A 19,508-nucleotide genomic window follows, 5' to 3' on the forward strand; every position below is an offset into this window, starting at 1 on the left:
TGCTGTGTGTGTGTGTGCTGTGTGTGTGCTGTGTGTGTGTGCTGCGCGTGTGTGCTGTGTGTGTGCTGTGCGTGTGTGCTGTGTGTGTGCTGTGTGTGCTGTGTGTGTGTGTGCTGTGTGTGTGCTGTGTGTGTGCTGTGTGTGTGCTGTTTGTGTGCTGTGTGTGTGTGCTGTGCGTGTGTGCTGTGTGTGTGTGTGTGCTGTGTGTGTGCTGTGTGTGTGTGTGCTGTGTGTGTGCTGTGTGTGTGCTGTGTGTGTGTGCTGTGTGTGTGCTGTGTGTGTGTGCTGTGTGTGTGTGCTGTGCGTGTGCTGTGCGTGTGCTATGCGTGTGCTGTGCGCGTGTGTGCTGTGTGTGTGCTGTGTGTGTGCTGTGCGTGTGCTGTGTGTGTGTGCTGTGCATGTGCTGTGTGTGTGTGCTGTGTGTGTGCTGTGTGTGTGTGCTGCGCGTGTGTGCTGTGTGTGTGCTGTGCGTGTGTGCTGTGCGTGTGTGCTGTGTGTGTGCTGTGCGTGTGTGCTGTGTGTGTGTGTGCTGTGCGTGTGTGCTGTGCGTGTGTGCTGTGTGTGTGCTGTGTGTGTGTGCTGTGTGTGTGTGCTGTGTGTGTGTGCTGTGCGTGTGTGCTGTGTGTGTGCTGTGCGTGTGTGCTGTGTGTGTGTGTGCTGTGTATGTGCTGTGCGTGTGTGCTGTGCGTGTGTGCTGTGCGTGTGTGCTGTGTGTGTGTGTGTGCTGTGTGTGTGCTGTGCGTGTGTGTGCTGTGTGTGTGTGCTGTGCGTGTGTGCTGTGAGTGTGTGCTGTGTGTGTGTGCTGTGTGTGTGCTGTGTGTGTGTGTGCTGTGTGTGTGTGCTGTGCGTGTGTGCTGTGTGTGTGTGTGCTGTGCGTGTGTGCTGTGTGTGTGTGCTGTGCGTGTGTGCTGTGCGTGTGTGCTGTGTGTGTGCTGTGTGTGTGTGCTGTGTGTGTGTGTGCTGTGTGTGTGTGCTGTGTGTGTGTGTGCTGTGTGTGTGTGCTGTGTGTGTGTGCTGTGTGTGTGTCTGCTCACCTTTGGTGCAAAGTGCACTTAAGCTCAAAGTGTCTCTCCAAGTCACAGTCTCTTCCCTCCCTCCTCCCTTCCTTTCTGTGGAGAGAGAACGAGAGAATGGGCGCGCCAGGGCTTCCAGCCTCTGCAAACGAACTCCAGACGCGTGCGCCCCCTTGTGCATCTGGCTAACGTGGGTCCTGGGGATTGAGCCTCAAACCAGGGCCCTTAGGCTTCACAGACAAGCGCTTAACTGCTAAGCCATCTCTCTAGCCCTCTTTATTTTTTCTTTTTTTGAGGTAAAGTCTCACTTTAGCCCAAGCTGACCTGGAATTTACTCTGTAGTAACTCACAATGATCCTCCTACATCTACCTCATCAGTGCTGGGATCCAAGGTGTGCACCGTCACGTCTGGCTATAAGTAAAATTTTTAAGAGAGTTGTATACTTGAAATCTAGGTGGACAGTGCCAGATAGCTTCAAAACTGGTTATTACTTTATTTTCCATGCAACAGTGAAGACATATTTTTGATGCTTCCCCTTGGTAATGCTCAGTGGTACGCGTTTATTAGAACCATTCTTTTTTTTAATATTTTATTTTTATTTATTGTTTTGGAGAGAGAAAGAAGGAGAGAGAGAGAATGAGAGAGCGAGCGAGCGTGAGCGAGAGTGTGCCAAGGCTTCCAGCCACTGCAAATGAACACCAGATTGATGTGCCCCCTTGCGCATCTGGCTTACGTGGGCCCTAGGGAAGCGAACTGAGGTCCTTTGGCTTTGCAGGCAAGTACTTTAACCACTAAGCCATCTCTCCAGCCCAGGACCATTCTTAGTCAGCAATGTGTATGCAGATTTTGTGCAGTAATATGGAAAGTATGAACTGAAATGTGGATTTATTTTTGCTGTGTGTAATTACTCCAAGCCTCAACCCCCAGATTAGTGAGTCACACTTTAAATATGGTTTTATTTATTTACTCACTTTGAGACACACACACACACACACACACACACACACACACTGGGTGTACCAGGACCTCCAGCCATTGCACACAAACTCCAGACACATGCGCCACCTTGTGCATCTGGCTTATGTGGCTCCTGGGGAATCGAACCAGTGTCCTTGTCTTTGCAGGCAAGCTCCTTAACCGCTAAGCCATCTCTCCAGCCCCATGAGTCACACTTTAAATTATCCTGGTGGTTACCTGTATTACTTACCGTTTAGGGTATGGCTTTGCTCTTTGATTGTCATGCTCAAGTGCTGCTTCCTGGTTCTTCCCTAGGAAAGACGGGAGTGTCTTACGTGTGCAGAACCATCTGTATCCTGTGGGTACAGCTTCTCTGTGTTTTGAGATCCTTTGTGACCTTACTATATTTAAGCTTCTACTTTCTTCCTCTCGCGTTAAGATCCCTCAAACGTCCATCACAAAAGAAGCATTTCATCTTAAATTATTTTTAACCCCAAACTCTTGTCTTTTAAAGGCTCGTTTCGCCAAGCCAGTGTATCCGGGACAAACTCTCCAAACTGAGATGTGGAAGGAAGGGAACAGAATTCATTTTCAGACCAAGGTACGGCTCACGTGGAAGTGCGCCGTCACCTCCTCGGCACGCACGTTCACTCTGCTCTCTCCCGGCATGTTTTACAAATGTCTGTCTTCGCTTATTTGTGAGCAGAGCACCCGAGGGGGAGGAGGCGCTGGGCGTTCCAGGGCCGCCTGTCACCGCAAATGAACTCCAGATGCACGCAGCGCTCCGTGCGTCTCACTTACTGAGGAATCGAACTCGGGCTGCCAGGCTTTGCGAGCAAGCGCCTTTGACCATTGAGCCGTCTCTCCAGGCTTCTGCCGGCATTGTTGTGTTTAGTAATAGGGACACGTGATAAATGCCCTGTTTGTAATTTTCTTTTTTTTTTTGATTTTTTTTTTTTTGTTCTTTTTTTCTAGTTCAGGCTGACCTGGAATTCACTATGTATTCTCAGGGGGTGGCCTCGAACTCATGGCGATTCTCCTGCTTTTGCCTCCTGAGTGCTGGGATTAAAGGTGTGTGCCACCACGCATGAGCCAGAGCCAGGTGTGGTGGCATATGCCAAGGCAGGAGGATGAGGAGTTCAGGTCCAGCTTGTGCTACATAGTGAGACCCTGTTTCATTCCTCGTCCCCTAAAAAAGAAGAGCAAAAAACCAAATCTGCCATGTCTGTTGGTGCACAGCTTTAATCCCAGCGCCAGGGAGGCAGAAGTAGGAAGATTGCTGTGAGTTTGAAGCCAGCCTGGGCCCACAGAGTGCCAGGTCAGCCCAGACCAGAGTTGTAATTTTCTCTAATACACGAATGAAAGATCCTTAGTAAGCTTTGAAAGAGGATCGGAACAGCAGTTTATAGAGTCGTACAGGGAAGGCATTCCAAAATAATGCTGCTGGGTCCGCGCCAAAGCTGGTAACGCCCTAGAGAACAGGGAGGAGATCGTGTCCCGTGTGCTTGCCTGTCCTCCTTCCCACAGAAGTCCTGTGATCTCCCTCACGCAGGAATCGCTGAGTTGCCGTCTTTCCTCCTGGGGCCTCGGCCTAGTGACCAGTTCTCAACAAGGCAGGTAGACGGGAGTGTCTCCCTATAGATTTAAGTAGCTCTGTGGTCAGATTCAGTAACACTCCAATAAGATAGATAAAGCTATTGCTTCATTAGTTGCATTTTATTATTTTAGTTTTTAAAAATTAACTTATTTGTAAGCAGAGAGAGAGGGAGAGAGAATGGGCACACCAGGGCCTCCAGCCACTACAAACTCTAGATGCGTGCGCCCCCTTGTGCATCTGGCCTTACGTGGCTCCTGGGGAATTGAACCTGGGTCCTTAGGCTTTGCAGGCAAGCATATTAACTGCTGAGCCATCTTCCCAGCCCTAATTGAGTTTTTTTTTAACAAGATCTTTTTTTTTTTTTTAGCTTTATTTTTATTTATTTATTTGAGAGAGAGAGAAGCAGAGAGAGAGAGGGAGAGAATGGGTGCTCCAGGGCCTCCAGCCACTGCAAATGAACTCCAGATGTGTGTGCCCCCTTGTGCATCTGGCTTACGTGGGTCCTGGGGGATCGAACCGAGGTCCTTCGGCTTTGCAGGCAAACCCCTTAGCCGCTAAGCCATCTCTCCAGCCCCTAGTTGAGTCTTAGAAATAGTTCTGTTGCACAGTTAACTAGCTAGCTCCTCTCCTGTTTGTTTTGTACGGTATGGGGTAGGGTCAGCCCCGCCGGGCGTCACAGTAGCAGCTGTCCTTCACTGAGAAGGGCTGAGCACGCCCCGTTTCCATCTTTACTCCCGAGAACCCGTGCGCCTCGAAGTACAGACACTCAAGCTCCAAAGAGAACGCGGACGCTCTAAATGGCTGGTTCCTGGCACGCGGCAGTTGGTTGAACTGGGGTCACATGCAGCTCACACCCCAGCACCTCTTTTTCCATATCGTGTTTGTAACTCTGAAAGATCTTTTTTTTTGGGGGGGGGGAGTTTCAAGGTAGGGTCTCACTCTGGCTCAGGCTGACCTGGAATTCACTATGTAGTCTCAGGCTGGCCTCGAACTCACTCCTCCTACTTCTGCCTCCCGAATGCTGGGATTAAAGGCGTGCACCACCAAGCCCGAAGGTTTTGTTTTTTTTGAGATAGGGTCTTGACCCAAAATTCACTTTGTATTCTCAGGGTGGCCTCGAACTCACAGTGATCCACCTACCTCTGCCTCCTGAGTGCTGGGATTAAAGGCGTTTGCCACCACACCCAGCTCCTTTCTGACATTTTAAGAAACACTTTAAATAATGTTTCAAAATATGCTTATGTGATATTAGAAGTAATTTGCTGAAGTGTAGCTTGCTCATTAATTGTATCTGTGTTTTTCACCGTATGTGACTTGAACACAATTGAGCAACGTCAACGATATCCCACCCCACTCGAAGTACGGAGGGAAGTTGTCAAGTGAGGTTTTGATCAAAATCCAGGTTTTGCTATGTGCTACCTTATCTTTTGGAAATGTATTCTATATTTATGTGGCCATACTGTAATTACTTAATTATTTTTTTAAGGTTAATCTTATCTACATTTAAACATTTTTTTATACTGGCCATGGTGGTGCACACCTTTAATCCCAGCACTCGGGAGGCAGAGGTAGGAGGATCGCTGTGAGTTCGAGGCCACCCTGAGACTCCATAGTGAATTCCAGGTCAGCCTGGGCTAGAGTGAGACCCTACCTTGAAACCCCCCCCCCCAAATTTTTTTTTAGTTATTTATTTGAGAGCGACATAGAGTCAGATAGATAGATAGATAGATAGAAAGAGAGAGAGAGAGAGAGAGAGAATGGGCGCGCCAGGGCCTCCAGCCACTGCAAACCAACTCCTGACGCGTGCGCCCCCTTGTGCATTTGGCTAACGTGAGTCCTGGGGAATTAAGCCTCGAACCAGGGTTCCTAGGTTTCACAGTCAAGTGCTTACTTAATTGCTAAGCCATCTCTCCAGCCCTAATTTTTTATATAAGGTCTTGCTGCTTAAGCTCAGTGTGGTCTGAAACTTTCTTTCAGTCCCAGGCTAAGACAGGCTCTTTGTCATTTGAATTCCTAAGTGTTAGGATTGTCAGCCTGGCCCACAATGCTGTAATTTTGGTGGCAGACGAGCCACTGTCATAAACCTGACATAAAGGAATTAGAAGTTCCTTAATGACAGTTTAGATAAAATTCTGTGTAGATGCTCATTTTGTTATGCGTACACCCAATTTGAAATAAGACGTAGAATTACTACTTCACAAATGCTGCTGTCACCTGTTCCTCGCCAGTTTTATTCCTGTTTGTTATGTATTAACAGGTTTGCTCTGTCGGGTGGTATCATGTGCCCCGTGCATTTGACTGCTCTCTGCCTATAAGCACTCAGTGTTCTCACCCTGCCCACTAAAAACGCTCAGTGTTAGGTCAAAAGAATGCCCAAGTGCCAGTGCCTCAGCTCCATGGCACGTCACTTCGTTTGATATGTTGGGAGATGAGGCCTGGTCATAGCCTTTTCTTTTCCTTACAATGGCTTTCATTGATTTGTTTTTTTTTCCCCCCTGAAGTCGAGTCTCGCTCTAGCCCAGGCTGACCTGGAATTCACTCTGTACTCTCAGGGTGGCCTCGAACTCACGGCGATCCTCCTACCTCTGCCTCTGGAGTGCTGGGATTAAAGGCATGCGCCCCCACGCCCAGTGGCTGTCCCTGATTCTGTAGCTGGGATTAGTGGCAGTTATATCAAGACAGAAAATGTTCATGCACACCTTGTCATTTACACTAGTGACCTTTTTGTTTTATTTGGCCTTTTGTTTTCATGTGAATAAAAAAACCACAATTTTTAAATTGACTGGTGGATGTTACAGTGGAATTGTGCTTCCACTGGAATCATACTGAATTTTTTCTGTCCCTCCCTCCCTTCCTCATTTTTTGTCAGATCCAAGAAACTGGAGACATTGTGATTTCAAACGCATATGTGGATCTTGTGCCAGCATCTGGTGCCTCAGCTAAGACGCCCTCTAAGGTAGGTATAAAAACTGCCTTCCAAGCCACATCTTTATTCAAGATTTCAAGTTGGTATCACTTCCTAATTGTTCAGACTGTTTTTAAAACTATGAAGGACTCAAAATTATTTTTTTTCTCAATTTTTATTAACATTTTCCATGATTATAAAAAATATCCCATGGTAATACCCTCCCTCCCCTCCTCAGAATTCTTAAAGTGAGTGATTAACTCAAACCAGGATAGAATAAAAAACTATTTTGGTATCTTAGAAGTTTTAAAAACTTGTTTTCAGAATACTAGGATCTTTTAAGAGAAAATAGTTGTCTAGTTCTAGAGTTAGTAACTAAATCAGTATTTTTTTCCCTCCCTTTCTTCCCTCTCCTTCCCCTTCCCCTTTCCCTTCCCCTTCCCTCCCTCCCTCCCTCCCTCCCCCCCCCCTCTCTCTCTTTCTTTCTTTCTTTCTTTTTTTGATTAGGGTCTTGCTCTAGCTCAGGCTGACCTGGAATTCACCATATAGTCTTAGGGTGGCCTCCAACTCACGGCAGTCCTCCTATCTCTGCCTCCCAAGTGGTGGGATTAAAGGCGTGCACCACCACACATGACTTTCTAAATTAGTTTTTTAAATATTTATTTATTTATTTGAGAGAGAGACAGAGAGAGAATGAACATTCCAGGGCCTCTAACCATTGTAAGCGAATTCCAGATGCATGCGCCACCTTGTTCATCTGGCTTATGTGGGTATTGGGAAATTGAACCGGGGTGCTTAGGCTTTGCAGGCAAGTACCTTAACTGCTAAGCCATCTCTCCAGCCCCCTAAATCGATTTTTTTTTTTTTTTTTTGGTTTTTCAAGGTAGGGTCTCACTCTGGTCCAGGCTGACCTGGAATTAACTCTGTCATCTCAGGCTGACCTTGAACTCATGGCAATCCTCCTACCTCTGCCTCCCGAGTGCTGGGATTAAAGGCGTGCGCCACCACGCCCGGCTCCCCTAAATCGTTTTTTAATGAGTAATATAAAAAAAAAAAGCCTTGCAGGAAAATAGCTGAAAAAGTTAAGTAACTTGAAATTTTTTTAGTTTAAAGATTTGTATATAGTGATGGAAAACAACAGCATGTTTTATTAAAATATTTATATTCTCTTGTAATGCTTTGAGGTTTTTAATAAAAGTATTTATGCTCTGTATCCAAAATATGAACTTAATAAGGAGATTTTTACACCCTATGATCTTCAATTCTTTTCATAAACCCATGTTACCACAAAAGTGATTATATATTAAAATCTTGTAAGGGTAATCTAAGATAAAAGGAAGTCTATGAAATTTTAGAAAAATTTTCAAGTTCCATGCACTTTACTCACATTTTATAAACAAAAGTGTTAAAACCATAGAAGTTGGGAGATTTACTCCATGTCTTTCAGTTAACTAGAACATAGGCTATCCTGCCCCCAACTCACTTTTATTTATTTATAAATACTTTTTTTTTGTTTGTTTTTTGAGGTAGGGTCTCACTCTAGCCCAGGCTGACACGGAATTCACTATATAGTCTCAGGGTGGCCTTGAACTCACAGCGATTCTCCTACCTCTGCCTCTCAAGTGCTGGGATTAAAGGCGTGCGCCACCATGCCTGGCTATTTTTCTTTATTTACTTGAGAAGGAGAGAGAGGGAAATAGGCAGGGGAGAGAGAGAGAAAGAATGAGTATGCCAGGGCCTCCAACCACTGCTAACGAACCCCAGATGTGTGCGTCCCCTTGTGCATCTGGCTTACTTGGGTACTGGGGAGTCAGACCTGGGTCCTTTGGCTTTTGCAGGCAAGCACCTTCTCCACACCCCCCCAATTCACTTTTAAATATTATTTTTGAATCCTGAAAAAAGTAGAATTGACTTGTTGGCAAATGAGGTTCTGGATGACAGAAACATAGGGAAGGTATGAAAAAGCCTAGTGTTAAGAAAATACTTGTTTAACAGTTTTTTAATTTCTAGGTTATTTTTATTTTATTTATTTGTTTGTTTAGTAGAGAGAGAGAGAGAACGGGCATGCCAGGGCCTCTAGCCATTGCAAACGAACTCCAGACGCTGCATCACCATGTGCATCTGGCTTACGTGGGACCTGGAGAATTGAACCGGGATCCTTAGGCTTCGCAGGCATGCGCCTTAACCACTAAGCCATCTCTCCAGTCCTGTTTGTCGGTTTTTGCAAATAGCTTATTAAATGCATTTGCAAACTTTTGTGAGTCATTTTTATAGAAATTATTATAATATTTTTGGTCAGGCTGGGGAGCTGCAGAGTGCTCTTGTGTTTGGAGAGATCGGTCGGCGCCTTAAGGACATCGGGCCCGAGGTGGTGAAGAAAGTGAACGCCGTGTTCGAGTGGCACATCACCAGAGGCGGAGACACCGCAGCCAAGTGGAGTAAGCCGCGTTCCGATTTCACGTAGTCCAAGGTAGCGACGAGGCGAGAGACAGTTTACTTGTTGTAATAATGGCCGTCTCATTGAAGGTGAATAAGTCTGAGTTAGTTTCTCATTGCTGGGACAAAATACCTGACCAGGAACAATTAGTTTATGGGGAAAAATAAAAAGGCTTTATTTTATTTTATTTATTTACTTATTTTTGGTTTATTGAGGTAGAGTCTCACTCTAGCCCAGGCTGACCTGGAATTCACTATGTAGTCTCAGGCTGGCCTTGAACTCATGGCAATCCTCCTACCTCTGCTTCCCGAGTGCTGGGATTAAAGGCGTGCGCCACCACGCCCGGCTCGCTCTCTTTCTTATAAATACATAAAGATAAGTTGTTACAAAATGTTTCTGAGGTTCGACAGTGCAGCGTAGAGTGAGGAACCGGCCTGCAGTAGACACCACGTTAACTCGGAAGCTGTGCGAGTTGCTTCTGCTTTGCTCCTTCACTGCACTTTCACGGTGACGCGCGTGTCTTCTCTGCTCCGCCCAGCTATTGACCTGAAGAGCGGCTCTGGAGAGGTGTACCCAGGCCCTGCGAGAGGCTCTGCCGATACAACCATCATCATCTCGGACGAAGACTTCCTGGACGTGGTCCTGGGCAAGCTTGACCCTCAGAAGGTATCGTTGACATAATTTTAATTAATCCGTCCTTGCTTCTTCCTGCTGGGCGTCGTGGTTTTCATTCTGACCTCCAGATTTTCATTTATAAGATTCCACAGTTAGTCCTAATAGTCTCACTGACAGGTCATATTTTATTTATTTATTCATTTGATAGAGAAGGAGCGAGAGAGAAAGAGAGAGTATGGGTGTGTCAGGGCCTCTAGCCACTGCAAACAAACTCCAGATATGTGCCCCACCTTGTGCACTTAGCTTACATGAGTACTGGGGAATCGAACATGGGTCCTTAGGTTTCACAGGCAAGTGCCTTAACTGCTAACCCATCTCTCCAGCCAGGCCATATATATATATTTTTAATTTCAGCTGAGACTTTTAAAAACAATTTTGTGAGTGAAATTCTTCTTTTAAAATTTTATTTATTTATTTATTTGAGAGAGTAAGAGAAAGAGGGAGAGAGAGAGAATGCGTGTGCCAGGGCCTCCAGCCATTGCAAACGAACTCCAGACGCGTGTGTCAGATTGTGTATCTGGTTTATGTGGGTCCTGGAGAATTGAACTTAGGTCCTTTGGCTTGGCAAGTAAGCACTGAGTCATCCCAACAGCCCATGACTAGACATTTTGAATATGTCATTTACTTCCTTTACTGCCTGTTGTAGCTTCCTTCTCGTTGCTGGGGTAAAGCACCTGACCATTAGCAGGTGATGACAAGAGCGTTTTTTAAAGTATATTTTTATTTGTTTATGAGGGGGGAGAGAGAATGAATCTGGGTGTACCAGAGCTTCTTGCTGCAACAGACCAACTGTAGGTGCATGTGCTGCTGTGTGCACCTGGTTTTGTGTGTTGCTGGGGCATTGAACCTGGGGAGGCAGACTTTGCCAGCCAGTGCCTTTGCCTGCTGTACCATCTTTCCAGCCCAGGAGGAAAGCCTTTCCTTTTGACTTACGTTCTCAAAGGGAAGCTCCATGACGGCAGGGGAAAGCCTGGCAGAGCAGAGGCTGGACGCCACCTCCTTGCCAACCACAGGTGGGCAGTAGCAGCAGGAGGGAGCTGAGTCACTCTGCCAGGCTGGGGGCTACTGAACCTCAGGATCCGCTCCAAGAGCACCCCCGCCCCCAGCAAGGCGCCACTTCCCACGTGGCCACCATGTGGGAACCAAGCACGCAGAACACCCGAGCTGACAGGGGGACATCTCGACTCGAGCACCACACTCCCCTTGCCTAGCGTTTGCTTCGCCATAGCGTGCCCGGAAGTCTGTCCACAGCCAAGAGTGTGGCCTGGAGTCCTGCAGCTGCCGTAGATGCCGCAGCAAGACTGGCGTAGGCTCAAGCCAGCACGGAGCACAAGGTCGACGGCGCTAGGTCCGGCTGTGTAGACACTGGAACTCTGCATGTCAGGCGCCGAGCGATCGTTCTGTAAGTGTAGGAAATGAAGAAGACGATGAAGGAAGGAGGCCAGCATGACTTCACGGCTCCCCACACTCGGCTGCTTTCCGCAGAGAAGCTCAGCAGCAGGTGTGCGCACAGCTGCTCACCGCGGAGGAGAAATCGTGTCCAAGCCCCAGACCTGGACCGCGGCGCGGCGGAGGGGCGGACGCCTGCGCTCCCCCGCGCCAGCGTGCTCCCTGGACACTTGCACAACTCCGAAGGCTCACAGCATCACTGCATTAAGCTCGAGGGCCTCGCTGCCCCTGGCTCGGGCAGGGGACTTCCCCGAGGGGCGGCAGGTGGCGGTCATCTTGGGCCGCAGCCTGTGTCTGGGTTGGGGCAGCGTCGCGGTCCAGGTCGCCCCTCCTCGTCTGACACCTCAGGGACATTCCATCGCGTTTCCCACCAGTAGCCACCGCATCAACCAAGCCCGGCTGTCCAGCCGCGAGGGCTGAACTAGGGAGCAAGGGGAGCAGCGGGGCAGGAGGGGCGCTGCCTGCCGGGACCAGGGTCTGCCTGGTCGTGCACGGGCACCCACACTAACCTCGGCCCTCCTGGCTCTTGCCACACTCCTCCCAGTGCTGGGCACGAGCGTCTGTCCACATGCAGCAGAGAGAGGGTCTCTGATTCCCTGTCTCACCTCACCCCCAGGTCTGCTGAGGTCGTCTTGGCACTGACTCCAAAGCTCTGGCCATCACCTCTTCACTCTGCACAACCCTCCCCAAAACCCCCCCCCAAGTTCCAGGGAGAGGCTTGGCCAACCCCAGCCCCGTTCTGCTCTGGTGAGCAGTAGAGTGGGGTGGCATTTGCGTGACTGAAAGAACTGGACGCAGAAAAGCCCCTGGGCCATCGTCCCCTCCCCACGGACACGTGTGCCCATAGCAGAGAAGGCCGATGTCACCTGATGGATGCTCTTGCCCACGTGGGCCTCCCGCGTCAGCCCGCCCCCACGCGACTGACCCCACGCCGCCGGGAAGACTGTGAATCCAGCAGAGCGGGGCTCAGTGAGCACGGGGACTTGCACGGGTGGAAATCCGAGGAAATACTCGAGGTGTCTCTGCAGCTAGAGCCTCCGGCATCGAGTCACCTTTCAAGTTAGAGAGCCTGCAGTGACAGCGCCTGCAACGCCGGGCACCGCCGGCAGGGGGCGCGCGGCGGCCGCCGTAGGAATGACACGCAGTGTCCCTGCACCTGCCCAGCGGCTGGAGCATCTCCACTTGCACCGGGCGCAGAGACGGTGGGTCCGAGTCCAGCGTGGTCAGGGTGAGGACGCCACGGAGCCACGCTGGAAATAACAGAACGCGAAATCGCCTCACAGACGAGCAGTGCATCTTCAGCAGAGATCTGGAAGGTCACCCCATAAAAGCGGCAGCGATGCATCTCAACATCAAAACAGAAAACATGAGCCGGGCGTGGTGGCGCACGCACCCGGGAGGCAGAGGTAGGAGGATCGCCGTGAGTTCGAGGCCACCCTGAGACTCCGTAGTGAATTCCAGGTCAGCCTGGGCTAGAGTGAGACCCTACCTCGAAAAACAAACACAAAAAAAACCCCCAAAAACATGACAAAATAATGCAGTGTGACAGCCCTTGAGGACCGTGACTCTGATAACACAGGCCACAGGGGATGAAGGGGAGAAGTGTTTGAACAAGTGCTCATAGGAATGTTCCTTTTGTTTCCGAGGCAGGGTCTCGCTCTAGTCCAGGCTGACCTGGAGTTCACCGTGGAGTCTCAGGGTGGCCTTGAACCCACAGCGATCCTCTGACCTCTGCCTCCCGAGCGCTGGGGTTGAAGGCGTGTGTCGCCACCACGCCTGGCTTTTGAGCAAAGCTGAGGGCATGTACGTCGGGTGCAGCTCAGGGCGTGCGCTTTCACCACCTCATTCAGTAGACCGCCAGGAGGGTTAGCCGGAGCCCGCAGCCACTCCCCGGAAGAAAGAAGAGGCGTGCTTAGAGAAGAGGAGGCTGACACATCCCTGTGTGCAGATAAATGGCAACATGGAAACCTGGATTCCACCAAAAAGCCTGTCAGAGCCGCTAAAGAAAGTCAGTAAATTCTCCAGGTTCTAACACGCCGGCCTCCCGCCGGTACCAGTGATGTTCTGTGTGTGTTCTCGGCGCGTGTCACACGCTGCGCAAGGGCTTTGCACGCTGTTTCATGGGGCTTGCGCGACAGACCCGCGGGTCTTAGGCAGCGTTGCCGTAGATAACGAGAGGAGCGCCGGCGGTCAGACCGAGGTCATCGCCCAGTGGCCGCGCCTGGAGTTCGGCCTCGGTTTTCAGGTGCCGTTACCGTTCACTGCACCGCCTTGCCGTCTCGGATTGTCATTACCGACCTTGCGTGTGGTGTAGATGTAACGAACGTTTTCAACGCGACTTGTAAGTTCCGAATCAGGTAGTTTTATTATCTGGAGCGCAGCGTCGCGTTTTATTCATACGGCCTGAAATTCACATGTCACAACGGAAAAAGCAGAGCAGGGGCTGGAGAGATGGCTTAGCTGTGAAGGCGCTTGCCTGCGAAGCCCAAGGACCCAGGTTCGACTCCCCAGGAGCCACGTAAGCCAGATGCGCAAGGGGCGCAAGCATCTGGAGTTCGTTTGCAGTAGTTGGAGGCCCTGGCGTGCCCATTCTCTGTGTCTCTCTCTCTCTCTCTCCCCCTGCCTCTTTGTCTTTCTCAGATAACTCCATCTATAATTTTTCTAAAATATGCAGGAGCCTCCCTCCCCTCCTTCCTATCTTTTTTTCAAGATAGGTCTCCCTCTAGTCCAGGCTGACCTGGAATCCACTCAGTAGTCCCATGCTGTCCTCAAACTCACAGCGATCCTCCTACCTCTGCCCCCTCCCCACCACCAAGTGCTAGGAATAAAGGTGTGTGTCACCACTTCCGGCCAGGAGCTTTTTTCCCCCGTTAGGTAGCTAAAAATATGGATGCTTTATATAAGCGTTCAACTGTCATTGCTAGACATCGAGAGTCAGTAACTCAGCTATATCCAGTCAGGACAGTTCCCTTTTAAAGAAATAAAATGTGACGTGGTCACCGAGGTTGACATTCTTCCCCTCCTTCCCAGGCGTTCTTCAGTGGCAAGCTGAAGGCCAGAGGGAACATCTTGCTGAGCCAGAAACTGCAGATGATTCTCAAAGACTACGCCAAGCTGTGACGGGCTCGCCGCACGCGACCCCAGATGAGCGCTGAACCCCTCCTCACCACGTCTGCTTGTTGCTTCTGCAAACCGATCGGAACCGAGATGCAGGGGAGGCCGCTTCCCATACAGCCTTCAGATAATGTTTCAGATGTTCATTTTCTACTAATTTTACACATACCGTTATTTTTACAAGGAACTGTAAGCTACTGCATAATTGCTCTGTTCATAAATCTGTGTCTTAATGAGAAATGCAGCCAAATCCAGTAGCTTTAGAAACTGTGACAGCTTTCCTACACTGAAGAGATGATTAAGGGAATAAAGGCCACTTTGATACCTGCTACACTGTTTCCTGTCCTTTATTGTTACCCCTTTTATGAATCCTGCCTGCACTCATTTGTGCTTAAGACAAACCTCTCTGTGCTCTAATAACTTCCTTCTTTTCTGTCTTTGCTTGAAATTCTATAATTTCATAATGTTTGTAAATTTACCAAAGATAGGACATTCTTTTTTTTTTTTTTTTTTCCAAGGTAGGCTCTCACTCTAGTCCAGGCTGACCTGAGGTTCACTATGTTGTCTCAGGGTGGCCTCGAACTCACGGCGATCCTCCTACCTCCGCCTCCCGAGTGCTGGGTTTAAAGGCTTGCGCTGCCACGCCTGGCTAGGACATTCTTGCTTCACAAATGGTCTTGCATCATCAGATGGTCACTTGCAAATGCGAATGTATCACTGTTGTCCCCACATTTCCCTCAGAGGAAGTGGGCTTGGGAAATGTGCCTTTGCTGGCTTGTCTGAGAGGTGCTTGGGAGCATGTGAGGTAGAGTCAGATTGGGTTTTGTAGCACCAAGGACTGGTACAGGTTGCTGGTATAGCTTGGGTTCTCTCTCTTGAAAATTTTTATTTATTTATTTTTGAGAGAATGAGGCACATAGAGAATGGGTGCATCATGGCCTCCAGCCCCTGCAAATGAATTCCAGATGCATGTGCCACCTTGTGCATCTGGCTTTACGTGGGTCCTAGAGAATTGAACCTGGGTCTTTGGCTTTCCATGCAAGGGTATTAACTGCCAAGCCATCTCTCCAGCCTTTTAAGCATTTTTGTTTATCTATTTATTTTTTAATTTTTATTTATTTATTTATTTGAGAGCAACAGACACAGAGAGAAAGACAGATAGAGGGAGAGAGAGAGAATGGGCACGCCAGGGCCTCCAGCCTCTGCAAACGAACTCTAGACGCGTGCGCCCCCTGTGCATCTGGCTAACGTGGGACCTGGGGAACTGAGCCGCGAACCGGGGTCCTTAGGCTTCACAGGCAAGCGCTTAACCGCTAAGCCATCTCTGCAGCCCTATATATTTATTTTTGAGAGAGAGAATCAGATAAAGATCAGGCACACCAGGGCATCTAGCCACTGCAAATGACGAACTCCAGATGCCTACGTCACCTTGTGCAACTGGCTTACATGGGTCTTGGGGAATCAAGCCTAGGTTCTTTGGCTTTGCAGGCAAATGCCTTAGCTGCTAAACCAGCCTTCCCCCCGAAATCCTTTTAAAGTATTAAGTTTAAAAAGTATTGGCCATGAGGAAAGCCCTCTTAAAATATTTTTATTTATTTACTTAAGAGAGACAGGAGAAAGAGAGAGAGAATGAGAATGGGTTAATCAAGACCTCTTGCTAGTACCGCAAATGAACTCTGGATGCATCCACCACTTTGTGCATCTGGCTTTACATGGGTACTGGGGAATCGAACTTTGGTCATTAGGCTTTGTAGGCAAGTGCCTTAACCACTGAGCCATCAAGGAGAGTCCTTTTTAAAGGTAACTTGTCACCGTGTCCTCAGCACCCACAGATTCTTTTGTCCCCTTTATGTGCTGGACTGCGCTGAAGGATCCAGCAGTCAAGTCCATGATCTGGCAAGGCTCTTCCTTGTTAACTCTGCACAAGCTGAGCATTTGCCATATAGCTGTCATATTAGCTTCATAGTGGGACATAGATTTTAAGCCAAAGTTGTTTAATGTTCTTTTTGTTTTTCATAACAGAACCTTAGTGAATAGGACCTGGATAGAAGAATGGCTTTCTTTTTGAAAAAAATATTTATTTGTTTATTTATTATGACAGAGAGAATGGGCACACTAGGGCCTTTAGTCATTGCAAATGAACTCCAGACACATGCATCACCATGTGTATCTGGCTTATGTGGGTACTGGGGAATCGAGCCTGGGTCCTTAGTTTTTTCAGGCAAGCGCCTTAACCACTAAGCCATCTCTCCAGCCCTAGAATAGCTTTCTGATTGGTACACATAAGATGCTACCTCTGATAGGAGGTCCCCATATTCTGGAATTTATCATGCAAAATTTATTATGTAAGACACTTAAAAGTAGAAATCAGCTGGACGTGATGGCGCATGCCTTTAATCCCAGCACTCGGGAGGCAGAGGTAGGAGGATCACCGTGAGTTCTAGACCACCCTGAGACTATATAGTTAATTCCAGGTTAGCCTGGACCAGAGTAAGACCCTACCTCGAAAAACCAAAAAAAAAAAAAAAAAAAAAATCAATGACAGAAAGTGGGCTGGGTGTGGTGGTGCACGTCTTTAATCCCAGCAGTCAGGAGGCAGAGGTAGGAGGATCACTGTGAGCTCGAAGCCACCCTGAGATTACATAGTGAATTCTAGGTCAGCCTGGGCTAGAGCGAGACCCTACCTTGGAAAAAAAAATGGTTGGAGAGTTTGCCTAGCATTTAAGGCACATGCCTGTGAAGACTAAGGAACCAGGTTCGATTCTCCAGTTCCCATGTAAGCCAGCTGCACATGGTGGTGCATGAGTCTGGAGTTCATTTGCAGTGGCTGGAGGCCCTGGTGTGCCCATTCTCTCTCCCTCTCTCTGTCTCTAATAAATAGATTTTTTTTTTTTTTTTTAAGGGAAAAGGTGAAAACTGAGGGATGAAAGGGTTCATTTCGTTTGGGAATTTTCAGACCAGAGCTCACTATTGTTACATAGAGTAAATCAGAGGAAAGAATGAGGTATGGTTGAAACATACTTGATGTGAAACCTGACTCTTTATGAGATCGGTGTTTATCTCAGCTGGTCAAAGTCTCCACTGAAACCCCTTCAAGTCAGAAGGTGCTGTTTGTGGCTCCTACTTCCCCCTCCAGTGGCTAAACAAGGTTGTCTTTTTAAATAGCTGTATGTGGGTTCTTGCTGTGGACTGGTAAGAAGTTGAATCTATTTATTTAGCTTTGGTTTTTCAAGGTTGGGTCTCGCTGTAGCCCAGGCTGACCTGGAATTCACTATGTACTCTCAGGGTGGCCTCGAATTCAAGGCGATCCTCCTACCTCTACCTCCCGCATGCTGGGATTAAAGGCGTGTACAACCAACCACTCCTGGCTCAAAAGTTAACTTAGATTATAGTTCTTTTCCTCTTATTTTATTGCGGAATCTGTTCTTTTCAGCCATCAGTGAATACAGCAGGGTCCTCACCGGATAAGGAACAGCGCGAACAGCTCAGAGCTCCTACCATTATTTGAAGGTGACGCTCACATGTTCCAGGAAGATGCTTTTAGAAAGAGACTGAGGGCTGCATCTGTTAAGAATTAAAACAGGGCTGGAGAGATGGCTTAGTGGTTAAGCGCTTGCCTGTGAAGCCTAAGGACCCCGGTTCGAGGCTTGGTTCCCCAGGTCCCATGTTAGCCAGATGCACAAGGGGGCACACGCGTCTGGAGTTCGTTTGCAGAGGCTGGAAGCCCTGGCGCGCCCATTCTCTCTCTCTCCCTCCATCTGTCTTTCTCTCTATGCCTGTCGCTCTCAAATAAATAAATAAAAAATGAACAAAAAAAATTAAAAAAAAAAAAAGAATTAAAACAAAGAGGGGCTGGGAAGATGGCTTAAGGCATTTGCTTGCAAAGCCAAAGGATCCAGGTTCAATGCCCCAGGACCCACATAAGCCAGAAGCACAAGGGGCATGCACATCTGGAGTTCATTTGCAGTGTCTGGTGGTCCTGGCACGCCCATTCTCTTTCCCTGCCTATTTCTCTCTCTCTCTCTCTCTCAAATAGGAAATACAACAACAAAAGAAAAAAGAAAAACAAAGAGACCCATTCCTGCCTCACAAGAGGGGGATGTCTTCAAAGATTTCTTTTTTTTTTTTAAGGTAGAGTCTTGCTGTAGCCCAGGCTGACCTGGAATTCACTGTGTAGTCTCAGGGTGGCCTTGAACTCACGGCGATCCTCCTACCTCTACCTCCCGAGTGCTGGGATGAGAGGCGTGCGCCACTGTGATTGGCAAGAAAGGAATTTTACGTTTTTTTGTTTTTTTTTTTAATTTATTTGAGAGAGAGAGAGGCAGACAGATAGAGAATGGGCACGCCAGGGCCTCCAGCTGTAGGGGTCCAGCCCTGGCTTGAAGGAGGGTTCCCCAAAGAGAGGTGTGAAAGGGAGCAGCCCAATAATGACTCAAAGTCAAGTTCTGGTGCAAGCGGACAGGCTAATGCTGAAGGCAGCTGAGTTTCTCCATCTTTCTCTCTCTGCTTCTCTGTTTCTATTTTTTTTCCTTTTTCTATCTTTCTATTTTTTTCTTTTTCTATTTTTTTGTGTTTTTTGTTTGTTTGTTTGTTTCTACGCTTCCATGCTTCTTTACTTCTCTGCTTCTCTGCTGCCACAGCTCTTAGCCTCAGTCTTTTATTTTCTGATCATGTCATGCAAACACAAACTTCAAGAAAGGTACAATTTCACAGAATTCATAGAAACTTTTTGTTATTCCTTATCATCAAACAATCCCATAATTATTCACCTTAAGTAAAGTCTTCAGGCCCCTATAATGACTAACTGTTTTCACACTTTCCCCATGTATGTGTGGTCAAGCACTTGTGATTTCCTGAACTTTCAACTACTCTATTACAGGTGAGAGGCAAAACAACCCCAAATGGGGCTTCCCATCATTAATCACTGATCCAGTAGATCCATGTATCCTTTAATTATTTATTTTGAATTTTCCTTTTCATGTCCCTCCAATACTTAGACTTTGGTTCCCCCAATTGAACTCTTTCTGACTTTGGTTGTTTTTCTATAAGGATTCTTGGTAAAGAGTCATGGTTTGTTGCAATTGCCACCATTTAGAAAAATTAGTCATATAACAATCTTTACATTGTTCCAGGAGGTTCATTGTTGCCTCCTAAGTGTACTGTACTCCATGCCTGACTTTCTTTAAGGCCTTTAAGGAAAACAATTATCTCTGACCCATTTTCTTGTTTTTCCAATTCTATGCCAGAGCCTCTTTCAGATACATTGACCAACACTTCACCAACACCAATTTTTACTGGGAAAGTAAACTTAGAGATTGGGGTACCAAGTGAAAGATGGAGAAAGACAAATATTATACAGA

At 47.9% G+C, this 19,508-nt stretch overlaps 1 protein-coding gene across 1 annotated transcript in view; it reads left to right on the plus strand.

The window, feature by feature from the left end:
- The window catches only part of Hsd17b4 (hydroxysteroid 17-beta dehydrogenase 4), a 74,706-nt gene extending 60,227 nt beyond the window's left edge, over positions 1-14,479 (plus strand). The window contains exons 20-24 of the mRNA XM_045139015.1: positions 2,486-2,572; positions 6,438-6,524; positions 8,773-8,911; positions 9,449-9,576; positions 14,065-14,479. Coding sequence (XP_044994950.1) covers positions 2,486-2,572; positions 6,438-6,524; positions 8,773-8,911; positions 9,449-9,576; positions 14,065-14,154 — 531 coding nt within the window. The 3' untranslated portion in view covers positions 14,155-14,479. The remainder of the gene's footprint in view (positions 1-2,485; positions 2,573-6,437; positions 6,525-8,772; positions 8,912-9,448; positions 9,577-14,064) is intronic.
- Positions 14,480-19,508: the final 5,029 nt, after the last annotated feature.

This window comes from Jaculus jaculus, chromosome 20, assembly GCF_020740685.1.
Source record: "Jaculus jaculus isolate mJacJac1 chromosome 20, mJacJac1.mat.Y.cur, whole genome shotgun sequence".
In the NCBI taxonomy this organism is placed as follows: Eukaryota; Metazoa; Chordata; class Mammalia; order Rodentia; family Dipodidae; genus Jaculus; species Jaculus jaculus.